Below are 17,216 nucleotides of genomic sequence, written 5' to 3' on the forward strand. Positions count from 1 at the left end.
CTTGATTATTGTTGCTTTGTACCAAATTTTGAGATCAGGAAGTGTGAGCCCTCCTACTTTGTTCTTTTTTTCCAAGATTGTTTTGGTTATTTGAGGTCCCTTGCAATCCCGTATGAATTTTAGAATCAACTTGTGTCGATTTCTACAAAGAAGTCAGTTGGGATTCTGATAGGGATTTGCATTGAACTTGTAGATCATTTTGGAGAGGGTTGTGAGTTGAATTGTGTCCCCCAAAATAATGTATGAAGTTCTAACTGTCAGTACCCATATGTGTGATCTCCTGTGGAAATAGGATCTCTGCAGTTGTCATCAAATTAAGATGAGGTCATACTGGATTAAAGAGAGTCCTAAATCCAATGAATGGGATCCTTATAAGGAGAGAGAGATTTGGAGACAGAGACACAAAGAATTTGGGATTGGGAGACAGAGACACAAGGGGGAAGGCCATATGAAGACAGATGCAGGGATTAGAATTATGCTACCACAGCCAAGTAACACCTAGGGCCAACAGAAGCTGGAAGAGGCAAGAAAGAATTCTCCCTTAGCGCCTTTGGGGAGAGTGTGACCCTTGCCAACACCTTGATTTTGGACTTCTGGCCTCTAGAACTGTGAGAGAACAAATTTCTGTTGTTTTAAGCCAACTTGTTTGTGGTACTTCATTAGAGCAGCCCTAGGAAATTAATACAGGGAGTATTGCCATCTAAGCTTAGTCGTCTGATTCATGAACATGGTATGTTTTTCCATTTATGTAGCTCTTTACTTTCTTTAAACACATCTTCTAGTTTTTAGCATATAAGTTTTGTGCCATGATGTTGCTTCTCAGAGGATTCAGCCTTGGGCATGCACACAGTCACCCTGGGATGACGATGGTGGCAGGGCTCTCCTTCACTGTCTCCTTCCTTGATCACACCCAGGTTTAAGCTCCGCTAATTGCTGATTGATTGCTCTCATTTTCAATATGCTGTGGGGCATCAATTGTCTATTCAGGGAATCAATTAAGTTTGGGCTCTTTTATAGGTATACTTATAGACCTAGCGTACACCTAGCAGGGATAGTTTTTTGAGATCAGTGTTTGAGCTTCATTCTGACCCCAGGAGGGCTCTTCTTAGCTATTTCTGTTTCTGGTTCTCTCTGGTAAACCAGCCAACCCACAGTTTAACTTATATCTCTAATAAATCTATCAATTTCTTCTTCATTGCTTTCACCACAGCTGTAATTTTTTAGAGTACACCCTTAGGCTTGAACTTCTCCACACTCTATTACAAATTAAGTCAGTTCCTTAAGAAGAGATTCAGAGCTCTTGTTCTAAGGCTTGCTTATCTCCTGGGCTAAATCTCTGGGGGCTGGGGACAGTGGTCATACTTTTCTCTAAGTGGCACCCCCTTGTTAGAAACTGAGCACTTAGTGGAGGGGGTAGGCAGCAGCCCCCGGTCTCCTTGGTCTGCCTCTTTCAGGGTGGAACTCCTGTTGATGAGCTGGGGCAAGGGTGATCAGGGCCCCACTTTTCTTGTCAGCACCATGCCCAAGGTAGAGCCTCCATCCTAGGAGTAGGGGCTGGGTGAAAGAAGGGGAACGTTCCCCACCTCTGTCCACACTTGCTTAGAATTTAGCTTCAGTAACAGGTAGCTGGGAGCAAGAGGAGAAATCCAGACCTCTCTAGGAGTTGGGAGAGAGGAAGTCCTGTATTCTTGGTTATACCTATTGGGAATGGAGTTTCTTTCTCCCTGAGCTGTGGGAGGGAGGTAGTGATTCTTGGTTTAAATACCATAGACTCTCACTGTTATTACTGAGTTGTTACAGCTTTTCTTGAGTAAATCATGTGCTGTGTTGCCCTTAGAACCGTTTCCAGAGACTTTGTCCTTTTTGCAAATTTTACCAGTTTTGCAGAGGGCAAGCAGGTCCACAGAGCTCCTCATGCTGACTTGGCAGAAGCAGAACTCTGTGATATTTGGGTAAGAGTGTTTTAGCGATGTTCAGCAAATAATGTGTAGGGAATGAAAAATGTCTTATGTAATAACAAGGTAAAAATTCACAAAGACTTTCGTTTTACAAAGAATCAGGACAGACTTAATCCTGCCTAACAACTGAATTTTGTTTCTCAACCATTAAGAAATATTTGTGGACGTAGGAGATGCAAATCATTTAGATGTGTTTATGTGTATCACCATTATGTCTGAATGTATCTGCCAAGATTTTAAGAGCCATTATTTCTAGCATATGGCAAGCAATCTTCATTCTCTATCTTCTCAAAAGTAGAGGGGTACAGTGGGCAGTCCATTTTTCAGGAAAATGCTTAGATTTGTGATTTTGATTTCCTAGGTACAGAGCCAGATGGACTCCTTCGGACAAACTACAGTTCTGTGTTAACAAATGTTGGTGCTGCTCTGCATGGATTTCATGACATTATGAAAGGTAGGCCTTGAAAAAGAACGTAAGCTTAAAACCTTTGCCCGACTTCCTTCGATCTGCCTGAATAAGATTTAAACAAACACTGCCAGGGGTAATAGACCCCAGATAAAGGCTTAGTAGCATTCGGCTTATGTTGGGTGCACAGCTCACTGCCTTCTGCTTTTCCCTTCTGCTTTATTTCTGGAGATAAACAAAGTGCTGAAGAGAAATCCTTGTGTACTTTAGCCAGAAATACATTACACTGACTTTAGGCAGGTGTGTGAATTGTACGAAACCAGACATGCTGTTCAGAGGCCTTTTGCAAAATACAATGCACTTCTTAGAGCCCAAGCACAAAGGAATTGAGGAAACCAAGGCTTCAAGTCCCCAGAAGGAATACACTAACTTTCCACCATCCTGTGCATTTTAATGTTTTAAATGCCTTTTAAAGTCCTGTCTTGTTGGGCATAGCCATAAGAAATGAAAGTCTGGTTTTACATTTTGGTCAGTTTTCAATTGCTTCTGTGCTCCTAAAAATGTAGTCTGCTGAAAGGCCGAGGGGAACCTTTTAAAGCATTTCATATGCTTCTTAGCGTGTGATTCTGAGTCCTGACTAATCTACAACTTTGCAATTGCTTGTAGGTTTTTTTCCCTTTCTTTTCCTTTTAGAGACTGTTGGGGTAGGGAAAGCAGGGGAAGGAGAAGAGGGACAGGAGCAATCATTAAGGACTGTTGGAAATAGTCCAGGTGCCTAGATGATTCATTGTGTTTAGTTAACAATTAGTGACCAATTACTAATTGCACAGAATTTAAAAATTATTTTTAAAAACCTAAAGCTGTGTTTCGTAACATGGAAAAGAGGGATCTATTGGGGGACCTGATCTGTGGCACTGGGATTCATACTTAGTCTCAGCAGTATTACCAAGCACCAGTTTACCATTCACACTAGAGTATGGGCCTTTCTATGGCTTGTATTCAATTATAAGGAACTTTATAATTTTTTTGAGATTGAGTTTCACTTTATTGCCCAGGCTGGAGTGCAGTGGTGTGATCTCCGCTCACTGCAGCCTTTGCCTCCTGGGTTCAAGTGATTCTTCTGCCTCAGCCTCGTGCGTAGCTGGGATTATAGATGCATACCACCATGCCCGGCTAAGTTTTGTATTTTTGGTAGAGATGGGGTTTCGCCGTGTTGGCCAGGCTGGTGTTGAACTCCTGACCTCAGGTGACCCACCTGCCTTGGCCTCCCAAAGTGCTGGGACTACAGACATGAGCCACTGTGCCTGACCCCAATTATAAGGAACTTTGAACGTCACTGTACTTACAGAATTAGCCTTGGTTTCAGAAATCACAAGTTGGATAGGCAATATGGGTGGTAGTTAATGATATTCAACTCCAGTCCTACGGAATTTAGTTTGGCCTACAGAAAAATCCAAGAGATGTTGCTTTTTTCCTGTGTGGCTTTTGGTTTGAGGAGCTAAGACTTAGTTGTAGTCCTCTCTTCCAGAATTTTACTTAGCCTAGAACCAGGCCATTGAAACCGCAAGTACCTCTGTAGCTACAAGTTTTTTAGTTTTGTTTTAAAATTTTTCCTCTGCTGGCTAGGTGCAATAGCTGACACTTATAATCCCAGCATTTTGGGAGGCCGAGTGGGAAGATTGCTTGAGCCCAAAAATTTGAGACTAGCCTGGGCAACATAGGGAGACCCTGTCTCTACAAAATGAAACAATAAAGTGAAAAAAAATAAATTTTCCTATGCTAATACAGGTTGAGCATTCTTAATATGATAATCTGAAATCCAAAATGCCTCAAAATCTGAAGCTTTTCAAGTGCCATCATGACACCACAAGTGGAAAATTCCATACTTGCCCTCACGTGACATGATAAAGTTGTAGTCAAAACTTAGTTTCATGCACAAAATTATTAAAAGTATCGTACAAAATTACCTGCAGGCTATATGTATAAGGTATATATGAAACATAAATGAATTTCTTATTTAGACTTGGATCCCATCCCCAAGATACCTTCTTATGTATATGCAGATATTCCAAAATCTGAAGAAATCTGAAGTCCAAAACACTGCTGGTCCTAAGCTTTTTGGATAAGGGATTCTTAATCTATTGGATGATAGGTTGGTCTCAGTGTAAACAGAGGAATTTATTAAAATATGTATCATACATGGAATTAAAACAGAAGTGACTTAATTGTTTAACAAGTGGCATTTTGTTTTGTAAAAGAGGAGTATATGTAGTCACTTCCAAATATTGGAGGAGCTGAGAAACCAAAGAATGAGGCAGACAGATCCACTTCGTTGGTATAGGGTGATTTACTGGGGTAGCTTATAGACAGAAGAATGGTGTTGAGGCAGTCATAAGATAAGAAGGTCTTTGTACTGCAACCTCCCAGGCACAGGGCTTATATCTTGAGGGAAAAGTACATGTGCTCTGGAAGGAATGTGTAAGTGGGTATAGCATCACAGCCTATGATTTTTTGTAACAGTATCAAGAGTTGTTTTGGAGGAAACTTATAGTGAATACATGTTTTTATATAAAGAGTAATATATCAACTAGACATTTTGGAGGTATTCCCAGACTCGGGGTTAGCCAGAAGTTATATGACAGATTAGTATTTAAAAGAAAGACACTGTTTGTTTGTTTGTTTGTTTTTTATGATTTCTACTTTATTCTAAAGTGACTATAGTATAGTCTGTAGTTGTAGTTATGAAAATATATAGACCAATGTTTCCCAAAGTTTAGTATATATACACATCATCAGATGACTCTTTTCCCCCCCCCAACTTTTATCTTAAGTTCAGGGGTAAATGTGCAGGATGTGCAGGTTTGTTACATAGTTAAATGTGTGCCATAGTGATTAGCTGCACAGATCATCCCATCCCCTGGACAGTAAGCCCAGCATCCATTTGTCATTCTTCCTGATGCTATCCCTCCCCCCATCCCCCACCCTCCATCAGGCTCCTGTGTGTCTTATTCCCTGGCATGTGTCCATGTGTTCTCATCGTTCAGCTTCCATTGACAAGTGAGAACATGCAGTATTTGATTTTCTGTTTCTGCTTTAGTTTGCTGAGGATAATGGCTTCTAGCTCCATCCGTGTACCTGCAAAGGACGTGATCTCATTCCTTTTTATGGCTGCATAGTATTCCGTGGTGTATATGTATTACATTTGCTATAAAATAAAGATACTTTTTTTTGAGATGGGTCTCGCTCTGTCACCCAGGCTGGAGTGCGGTGCTGTGATCTTGGCTCACTGCAACCTTTGCCTGCCAGGTTCAAGCGATTCTCCTGCCTCAGCCTCCTGAGTAGCTGGGACTACAGGTGTGCATCACCATGCTGACTAATTTTTTTGTATTTTTAATGGAGACGGGATTTTGCCATGTTGGCCAGGCTGGTTTCAAACTCCTGACCTCAAGTGATCCGCCTGCCTCGGTCTCTCAAAGTTTTGGGATTATAGGCGTGAGCCACTGTACCTGGCCCAATGTCAAAATCCTAAAATTCACAGGAAACCATAAAAGGGGCCTGAATAGCCAAAGCAAACAGCTCAAACAATAAAGCTGCAGGCATCACATTAACTGACTTGTACTGCTTTATAAAGTCATTTAGCAAAGTAGTGCACATAGTATTTTACCCTTCTCTGCCCTCTTCCTTGTAATGTACAATGAGAAACAGAACAGAGTACACATTGTTCCAACCCAAAGTGCTGGGATTATGGGCGTGAGGTACCGCACTGGCCAAGAGTGTCTTTATTTTAAATTTTAATCCACCGTGTAACTTCTGACTAACCCTGAGTCTGGGAATGCCTCCAAAATGTCAATTTAATATATTACTCTTTCTTATTTTTTATTTTTAAAATTTCTTTTTTTTTTTTTTATAGAGGTGGGGTCCTTCTGTGTTTTCCAGGCTGGTCTCAAACTCCTGGACTCAAGTGATCCTTCTGCTTCAGTCTCCCAAAGTGCTGGGATTACAGGCATGAACTACCATGCCCAGCCTAATGTATTACTCTTTATATAGGAATACCTATTCACTGTAAGATTCCTTCAAAACGAACTTTGACGCTATTACAAATCATAGGCTGTGACTCCTGTAGCCACCCACACATTCCTTCCAGAACACACATACTTTTTCCCCAAGATATATGCCCTGCGTTTGGGGGTTTGCCATGCAGCGATCTGTTTTGCAGCCACCGAAGACCATGCTTCTGTCTGTAAGTTCCTCCTAGTAGATCTTCCTATACCAATAAACTGGATTTGCCTGCCTCGTTCTTTGATTTCTTGGCTCCTTCAGCATTTGGGGGTTGTGTTGCAAATACAGCCCTTTCAAGGAACATATTCTCAATGATAATTGTTTGATCTTTAATCTCAGAGGTGTAAAGTTGGTAGACTCATGGGAAACGTAAAAGGAAAAATCTATGGTCTAAGCCACATGATTCTTTTGTACATTTTGGAGTTAAAATTTAATGTCAAAAAGCACTCTAAATAATTAAAAATAAACTTTTTTTTTTTTTTTTTTGAGACAAGTGATAACAGCTAGCGCTCTGTTTTGTACGTGTTTCATCTTTTTCACTTGGCTTTTGAGACAAAGTCTTGTGCTGTTGCCCAGGCTGGACTATAGTGGCATGATCTTGGCTCACTGCAACCTCCCACTCCTGGGTTCAAGCAATTTTTGTGCCTCTGGCACCCGAGTAGCTGGGATTACAGGCACATGCCACTACACCCAGCAATTTTTGCATTTTTAGTAGAGATGGGGTTTTGCCATGTTGGCCAGGCTGGTTTTGAACTCCTGACCTCCAGTGATCTGCCCACCTCGGTCTCCCAAAGTGCTGGATTACAGGCGTGAGCCACTACATCCTGCCAAGAGTAAACCTTTTGATTGCGAAAATGACTATAATCAAGCTACAATAGCATTGTTCTTAGTATTGTACTTTTTTCATGAGTACCTCAATTACCATCAACCAAGACTGCTTACCAGCCAAATGGTATTATTATAACGTTGTATACTTCCAGTAAAATATTGAGTAAAACTGATGTGTAGAAAAAAAATGTCTGTTAGGGATGAGCAAGTTCTGTATGCAAAAAGCATTCAGTACTTATAGACTGTTGGTGGGATGTCAATTAGTTCAACCCCTATGGAAAGCAGTATGGAGATTTCTCTCGTTTTTAGAGTTCTAAAAATAGAATTACCATTCGACCCAGCAATCCCACTACTGGGTATTAACAATCCCACTACTATGTTCACCATTTGGCTGATGGGCTCAATAGAAGTCCAAACCCCAGTATTACACAATATGCCCGCGTAACAAACCTGCACATATACTCCCTGCCTCTAAAATAAAATATAAAAAACATAACAAAAAACATTCAGCATCCTAATTGAATTTTTATACACTTGGACATCTTATGACTATATTAAGGATAATAATTTCTTTTCAAAAATACATTGAATGTAATAGTAATGTGCCAATTGGTTGGTTCCTTTTCTGTGACAGCTGCACCATAGTGATATAATATGTTAACAATAGGAAAAACTGGCTAACGGGTATAATGAAACTCCATAACTTTTCTATAAGTCTAAAACTATCCTAAATCAAAGGTGTATTTATACAAGTGTATATAAATATAGGAATATATTAATTATTTTTAAATTCCCTAGTTTTAAAATGTTAGTGAAAATAATCTCATTCATGGACCATAGTAATTTTGAGTTAAAATATCATGATCATTTCAGGTTAAATCTCAAATACTATTTCTTTGCAAATAGTCTTATTTCCTCCATTAATTATGTATAGTCTAAAATCAACTAAGTTTCTTGATTCTGAATGAATGATATTCTCTGTGTACAAAATGGCTATAAAAATTTTCATGTTTTGTGATTTACATATATAAATATATATAATTGTATATATTAGCTAATATATACAATTGTATATACAATTAATATATTAACTAATATGTGCAATTGTATACAATATAATTAATATATATGTGTATATATGTATGCCTCTTCTATGCTTTCCTAACTACAGGCCTTTATTGTAATATCCTTGGACTGGAGACAGTTGCACAGGAAGCCAGGCACTGGAGTATCCAATCCGTATTTGGCTGTGCAGATATTTCTCATTGCTAGCTAGGGTGTGCACTAGAAAACTAGCTATGGTCCAGTAAGGATTGTGAGACATTGTGGTTGTGTTGGCTATTCCTTTCCAGCCTCATGGGTTGTTTATATAAGTACAAGATCATTTCTCCTTAATGCCTATTATACTATCAAAACAGTGGTTTTTAACTGGTAAATACTGGTCGGGACCATTTACCCAATGTTAGAATTAATACTCCGATGAGGAAATCTTGGTAGCTGTAGTAAAGACAACCAAGATGGCGTTCAGAGATCCTTACTTCTCTCTGTTCTTTCCATGTAGATTTGTGACCTAATTGGTATTCAGTGCAATCCTGACACTTGAGACCATTCTTTGTCAAATTTACTTTATAAATTTAGAAGAATAGATGTGAGAAATGAATGGGCTGGTTATTTGTATGTGACTTACATATAGACAATAATGAATTTTCTTTTAATTGCTTTTATAGATATTTCCAAACATTATAGTCAGAAAGCTACAATAGAGCATGAACTTCCAACAGCAACACAGAAGCTGATAACAACTAATGACTGTATCCTGTCATCAGTAGTGGCATTAACAAATGGAGCAGGAAAGGTAATTCTTTTCTGGCTTGTATTGATGTTAAAACTCTTAAATATGTGCTTTTTTTCTGAATGACATAGGAAAATGGATCTGTAAAAGGATTTTGGAATGTAAGGGTTTAAGGTAAAATAAAGCTGTCTCCCTTTCCTCTGCTTCCCACCCAGTATTTACTCTGACGTATTATTTTAAGAGAGGGATCTCTCACTATGTTGCCAGGCTTGACTCAAACTGCTGGACTCAGGGGAGTCTCCTGGGTGGCGGGGACTATAGGCACATGCACTGCATGCTGCTTCCCTACCTAATGTTTAAAGCAATATGACAGTGACTGTTGAGCATTTGTCTTGAGTGTGTAGATCAGTCCCTGTTTATGTTTTAATGCAGTATTGGATGATTAGAAGATTCTAGGTAGTCTCAACATAGATCCTTGTGTATATGAAGGGTCTGCCATATACAACACTGGGAACATACAAAAAAAGAAAACAAACCCACCACAATATACGTTCCATTAATATTTTGTTTTTTTCCTCCTAGTGTTTTTGTATTTTTTTTTTTTTTGGTAATACTTGTGATAATAGTACTTCTGTGGTTTTGTATCTTAATGAGCACTTTAAAGTGACTTCAACGTGTGTCTTTTCGTTGAACCTTTAGTAGTAGGTCATGATCGTCTGGATCATTAAATACTTAATTTTCGCTGTAAACTGACTAAAGTGCAGTTTCTTTAAGAATCCTTTGATAAGCCAGATGCAGTGACTAACACCTATAATCCCAGCACTTCAAGAAGCTGAGGCGGGAGTATTGCTTGAGCCCAGGAGTTCAAGACCAGCCTGGGCAACATGTCAAGACCTCATCCCTACAAAATTAAAAATTAGCCAAGCATGGTGATGTGCGTCTGTGGTCCCTGCTACTTGATTGACCCAGGAGGTTGAGGCTGCAGTGAGCTGTGTTTGAGCCACCACACTCTAGCCTAGGTGACAGAGCAAGACCCTATCTCCAAAAAAAAAGAATGTTTTGATCATGGATTTTCCTGTTTCAGCAGAAGGTATATTCTCAGAGTATGCGTTCATGTGGCTGTCATCAACAACTTTAATGATTAAGATTTCTCTGAGAATGTCCTACATGTATAAAACCAAAAGGACTGTGTTCAGAACTATCTTAGCCCATTTATTTCAGCAAACTGAGCATGATTTCCAAAGGAAATGCTTATCTCTGTGTCTGTCTTTATATACCCTTCTGCTTCTGACAGGTTGACCATAATAGGAACAAATATTCTTCAAGTGATTTACAAGTCAGAAATGATCATAGATCATGTTAGACATTCCAGTGTCATCTTTTTCAAAGTTAGACTGGTCCTGTGACCACTTGCTATACTGTGGGGTCGTGATTAAAACGTGTTATCTTTAGATTCCATCAGCTTACAGATCTATGTGGACAGAATTCCTGAGCCAGAGGACCATCCCCTCTACCTTCTCTTTCACCTCCTTCATCCACGGCATGCCAGATGCTTTCGGAGGATAATCCTAACTTTGATTCAGTTGAGAAAAATTCTATAAAGAGAGAATGTTGGTATTTTATGAGTCTCTGTATTTGCCAACTGTTTTGTTTTTTTTTTTGAGACAAAGTCTCACTCTGTTGCCCAGGCTGGAGTGCAGAGGCGCCATCTCAGCTCACTGCAAGCTCCACCTCCCGGGTTCACACCATTCTGCCACCTCAGCCTTCTGAGTAGCTGGGACTAAAGGCGCCCACCACTGCGCCTGGCTAATTTTGTTTTTGTATTTTTAGTAGAGACGGGGTTTCACTGTGTTAGCCAGGATGGTCTCGATCGCCTGAGAAGGCTGAAATAATTAAATAGTTGTATATTTCATAGTTTATTTTAGCTTTACTTTGCCTGAAACCATAAAATGTCATCTCAAGGAAAGGTATTTGATCTTCACTCTGGAATTTTAATAAATGGTTTTCAACTAAAATATTTGAACTAATGTTAGTTGGTGTCAGCTTAATACTAAATACTTAGCTGATATGATTTGATTAACCTAATTTTACAGTTCGTAATTTCCTTAAGAACCCAGTAGAAGAGTATAGTATATTCATATTAAAAAAAGTCTGGAAAATGTAGAAATATTAGAAAAAAGAAAATAAACCTCACAATATACTACCATGATCCAAATGCAAACAACTGCATGAATCCATGTCATTCACAAGGACTATATAGCTCAAGATTTTTGGAATCCTTACTTTATTGAATACTACCTAACATAGAATTTCATTTGATATAGTAAAATATCAGTGAAAAATATAACCTTTCAGACCATTAGTAATTAATTTTTGACTAATTTTTGCCAAAGTAGAATACTCTGTTTTACAAATTACTTTTTAAAATTTACCAAACTACAATATTCTTTAATGTATACAAGACTGTAACTTTTCTGGCTAAAGCATTTAGCCAGAATGGGAGGCTCAGGCAAGAGGATTACTTGAGTCCAGGAGGTTGAGGCTGCAGTGAGGCCTCCTACCTCAGTCTCCCAAGTAGCTGGGACCACAGATGCACACTGCCATGCCTGGCTAATTTTTCAATTTTGAAGAGGTGGGGTCTTGTCATATTGCCTAGGCTGGTCTTGAACTCTGGGCTCAAGCAATACCCCCACCTCAGCCTCAAAGTATTGGGATTACAGGTGTGAGCCAACGCACCTGGTTTATCAAAGGATTCTTAAAGAAACTGCACTTTGGGCTGGGCGCAGTGGCTCATGCCTGTAACCCCAGCACTTTGGGAGGCCGAGGTGGGTGGATCACGAGATCAGGAGATCGAGACCATGTTGAAACCCCGTCTCTACTAAAAATAAAAAAAAAATTAGCCGGGTGTGGTGGCAGGTGCCTGTAGTCCCAGCTACTCGGGAGGCTGAGACCAGAGAATGGTGTGAACCGGGGAGGTGGAGCTTGCAGTGAGCCGAGATCGCGCCACTGCACTGCAGCCTGGAGCGACAGTGTGAGACTCCATCTCAAAAAAAAAACAAAAAACAAAAAACTGCACTTTGGGCTGGGCACGGTGGCTCACCTGAGGTCAGGAGTTTGAGACCAGCCTAGCCAACATGGTGAAACCCCATCTCTACTAAACACACAAAATTAGGCCAGGTGCAGTGTCTCACGCCTGTAACCCCAGCACTTTGGGAGCCCGAGGCGGGCGGATCACGAGGTCAGGAGTTCAAGACCAGCCTGACCAACATGGTGAAAACCCGTCTCTGCTAAAAATACAAAAATTAACTGGGCGTGGTGGTACGCGCCTGTAATCCCAGCTACTGGGCAGCTGAGCCAGGAGAATGGCTTGAACCCAGGAGGTGGAGGTTGCAGTGAGCATAGATTATGCCACCGCCCTCCAGCCTGGATGACAGAGCAAGACTCTGTCTCAAACAAACGGACAAAAATACAAAAATTACCTGGGTCTGGTGGCAGGCATCTGTAATCCCAGCTACTCAGGTGGCTGAGGCGGGAGAATCGGTCAAACAAACCCAGGAGACGGAGGTGGCAGTGAGCCGAGATTGTGCCACTGCACTCCAGCCTGGGCAACAGAGCGAGACACCGACTCAAAAAAAGAAAAAGAAAAAAAAAAGAAACCACACTTTGGTCAGTTTGTAGTGAAAATTAAGTATTTAATGATCCAGATGATCATGATCTACTATTAAAGGTTCAATGAAAAGACACATGTTGAAGTCACTTTAAAGTACTTGTTAAGATACAAAACCACGGAGGTAGTATTATCACAAGTATTACCAAACACTATAGATTCAAAATCATGGCTCAGAAAGTTATAGCAATAGATCTTTGTGGCTGCTTACATAGAGTTAACAAATGTTAAATCTGTAAATGACAGTCTACTGAATTTTCAGTCTTTCTTTTCTGTATTTGTAATTTATAAATTGAGATTTATAGAATTAAATTTAAATGGAGGTTACATATTCAAGATACTGTGCTATATCTTCTGTTAGAATATGAAATATTCAAAGTTAAAATACAAATGGAATCTAGAAATCCAAACATGGATATTTTAAGAAGAGCGGCAGAAATCAACGAGGTAAAGAGCTCATGAAAGTCACCTACAGAATCAATGAGTATCAGTCTTGGTTTTCAGGAAGAATAGAAATTGTCTAGAAAAGGACACGTCAGAAATTTGTTCTATTTATACTGGTGTCCTCTTTTTATTATAATCCATTGCCTAGGTATTCTCAAATAAATAAATGTGGGCTTTGGGGCAGGTGTTGGAATTTCATTTCCATTTCCGTTCTCAACATCTTTAAACTTTGCTGCAAAAACTATTAGATACATATTTTAGATATATTGTTGGAAAACAAAATCTGTTTTCTTGTCACACTTTGTTTAGATTGCATCCTTCTTCAGCAACAATTTGGACTACTTCATTGCTTCACTGAGCTATGGACCTAAGGCAGCGAGTGGATTCATTAGTCCTCTTTCCGCTGAATGCATGCTACAGTATAAGAAAAAAGCTGCTGCCTATATGAAGTCTTTGAGAAAGGTTTGTTAGCTGCTGTTAATGGTTAAATCACAGGAAACATCAGGAATCATTCTATAGAATGGCAAGAGTTTTTCTGCAGTTTATATTGCTGACATTTTATACGATATTGGGGTGCAGGTTGTTGGTGGGTGTTGGGGGAGGACTGTGGGGAAGAAGAGGTGACAGGACCCGGACTTTACCTGATAAGCAGCATTGCCTATATTCATAGGCCATGTTGGACTCATGTCCCAAGTGCCTGATAAAGTGCCTGGGGTGAGGTAGCCAGGCAAACAGTAAATATTGAACTTCAGAAACTCGTAAACTTGCGGAAACAGAACAAAGAGAAATATGTGTGTGATTTTTTTTCTGAATAAGAATATGCGGTTATTGCAAAAAAAAAAAAAGATACTACAGTACATTAAGAAGAAAATTGTGGTCACCTGTAATCCTACCACCCAACTGTAGCTACACTTGACTTTGTTAGAAAACAATATATTTATATCCAAAAAATGTTAGTATATGTTGTGAGTGCACGTGCACACATATACTATAAAAAGCAGAATGTATTTAGGTGCATAGACTGTTTTAGAATTTGTTTTCTCTTAATGCATTGAGGATATATTTATATGTATCTCAAAAATTGTATCTATAAAATACATGACTCAAGGGACATCATTAAAAAAGAATGAAAGAAATAGGAATAATAAAATATAAAATATAATATAAATTACTATTATATATTTTTATTTTTTAGCTGCTCCTTGCGGAGCAGGGCTAACTTATAGACAGTGCACCCAGAGCTGCCAGCTGTCATCATTATTTATAGTGTTTCCTTCTGTAAATGTATAATTTAATTCATTGCTGGTAGATATTTAAGTTGTTGCCTGTTTTTCACTGTTACAGTGGAGTGCTACAGTGGATATTCTTGCACATGCAATTTGTGCATTTTACTTTTTTCTCTTCATTTCTTTAAACATTTTAACTATGCAGTGCATAAACACGTTCTTATGTTAAATTCGATCATTACAGGTAAATTATAATCCCTAATTCCAGTTCCTCTCTAGAGGTAACCATAGTTTTCAGTTTGATGTGTAACCTTTCAGGCTCTTTGAGCATTTATAAGCATGCAATCTATAAACAATACACAGAATTTTTCTTCCTTCCTTCCTTCACTTTTCTTTTGTTCTTTTCTCTTTTTTTCTTTTCTTGTCTTTTTTTCTTACCAAATGCATGTTTCATTGTGCAGTTTGCTTTTTTTCTTTAAAATAATGATTTAGAGACTGTGTCTATCATTACATGTGGTACTCACTATATTCCTTTTAGATATGGCATAGAATTCTATAATATGGATGTTCCATAGTTTGTTTAGGTTTCCCTTAATTGGTAGGCATTTAGGTTAATTCCACTTTTTTACCATTACAATAATACTGCAAGGGATAGCCTTGTAAATGGTTCCTTGGGCACATGGGTGGAATATGAGAAGTAGAGTGTTGTAGGCCATGTGGCTTGTACATTTTAAGTTTTAATAGTAGTTGCCAGTTGTCCTTCAAAATGGGTACTCTGAAGGATACTTCCCACAGTATAAAAGCTACCTATCTCCCTATGTGAATTGCTGGTTCAAAGTCTGTGAATGTTTCAAATTTTGGCATGTTTTTCCAGACTATACTCCAGGGAGGTTACCTATTTATAGTTTGCCAGTAGTAGAAATATGAATTTAACCCATGCATTTAATATTTGTCCATCTCAGAAGTTTCTTGCTGTTGTTTTGGTTTATATATCTTTGCTTGTTAATGAGATGGAACATCCTTTCATGGTTATCACTTATGTTTATTGTATAAATTCTCTATTCAGGTCATTTACCTATTTTTAAATAAATGTTTCTAATTAGCATTGAAAGAGCTCTCTCTATATTAAGAATGTTAATTTTGTGTTTATGTGGGAAGTATTTTTCCCTAGTTTGTTGTAGTAGTTCTTCAAAATAGAAGTTTTTATTTTTGTATCATCAAATAGGTTTTTTTCTTCATGGAGATCATTCTTAGCCAGGGTTACTTTCCAAGGTAGTCACCTCTATTTTCTTCCAGCATTTTGCAGTCTAAATTTTTACATTTGGACAGGCAGCCTGTAGTAGCTGGAAAAAAATACATAAATAAATTTTTAGATTTGGATCTTTAATTCAACTAGAATTTATTCTGATACAAGATGTCAAAGAAGGATCTACATTTTTTTTTCAATAATTAGCTGGTTGTTTTTATATCATTTATTTAGTCCATCTTTTCTTCAGTCAGAAATGCAATATTTGCCAGATAATAAATTTTTATGTATGCTTTTGTTTGTTTCTGGATTTTCTATTCTGTTCTTCATCTGTCTATATTGGTGCAAGTCCATATGGTTTTAGTTAGTGTAGCTTCTACTGATGCCCCGTGACTTATGATGGGATTACGTCCTGATAAGCCCATTGTATGTTGAAAATATTGCAGCCGGGTGCAGTGGCTTATGCCTGTAATCCCAACACTTTGGGACACCAAGGTGGGAGGATCACTTGAGCCCAGGAGTTGAAGATCAGCCTGGGTGACATAGGGAGACCTCGTCTCTACAAAAAAAAAAAAAAAAAAAAAATTAGCCTGACATGATGGTGCATGCCTGTAGTCCCAGGTACATGCTTGGGAGGCTGGGCTGAGGCAGGAGGAGCCCTTGAATCTGGGAGGTCAAGGCTGCAGTGAGTCGTGATCACAGCACTGCACTCCAGCCCAGGGTGACAAAGTGAGACCTTGTCACAAAAAAAGAAAAAAGTCAAAAATGCATTTAATGTACCTAATCTACCAACCTAGCCTGCCTTAAATGTGCTCAAAACATTTACATTAGCCTACACTTGGGCAAGTCATCTAACATAAAGCCTATTTAATGTAATTAATTAATTAATTTATTTTTGAATCAGAGTCTTGCTCTGTCACCCAGGCTGGAGTGCAATGGCACGATCTTGGCTCACCACAACCTCTACCCCCTGGATTCAAGTGATTCTCCTGCCTTAGCCTCCCACAGGCTCCTGCCACCACGCCTGGCTAATGTTTTTTGTATTTTTAGTAGAGACAGGGTTTCACCATGTTGGTCAGGCTGGTCTCAAACTCCTGACTTTAGGTAATCCACCCGCCTCGGCCTCCCAAAGTGCTGGGATTACAGGCATGAGCCACTGTGTCTGGCCTTATTTATTTATTTTTGAGATGGCGTCTCACTCACTCTGTCACCCAGGCTGGAGTGCAGTGATGCAACCTCTGCTCACTGCAGCCTCTGCCTCCGGGATTCAAAGGATCCTCCTGCCTCAGCCTCCTGAGTAGCTTGGATTACAGGTGTGTGCCACCACGCCCGGCTAATTTTTGTATTTTTAGTAGCATCAGGGTTTCACCATTTTGGCCCAGCTGGTCTCAAACTCCTGACCCCAAGCCATCCATCACCTCAGTGTCCCAAAGTGCTAAGATTACAGGAGTGAGCCACCAATCCTGGCCAATTTTGTGATAGTGTTGAATGTATCATATAACTTACCGAATACTGTACTGAAAGTGAAAAACAGAATGGTTGTATGTATGAGTATTCAAAAGTATGATTTCTACTAAATGCACCATTGTA

General features: G+C 39.2%; 1 protein-coding gene across 1 annotated transcript in view; it reads left to right on the plus strand.

Moving 5' to 3' along the window:
• The window catches only part of PPP1R21 (protein phosphatase 1, regulatory subunit 21), an 83,606-nt gene that overhangs the window by 47,774 nt on the left and 18,616 nt on the right, over window positions 1-17,216 (plus strand). Inside the window, 3 exon segments of the mRNA XM_011981591.1 lie at window positions 2,320-2,412; window positions 8,979-9,106; window positions 13,464-13,616. Coding sequence (XP_011836981.1) covers window positions 2,320-2,412; window positions 8,979-9,106; window positions 13,464-13,616 — 374 coding nt within the window.

The sequence above is a fragment of the Mandrillus leucophaeus genome, unplaced genomic scaffold (genome assembly GCF_000951045.1).
Source record: "Mandrillus leucophaeus isolate KB7577 unplaced genomic scaffold, Mleu.le_1.0 Scaffold229, whole genome shotgun sequence".
NCBI lineage: Eukaryota > Metazoa > Chordata > Mammalia > Primates > Cercopithecidae > Mandrillus > Mandrillus leucophaeus.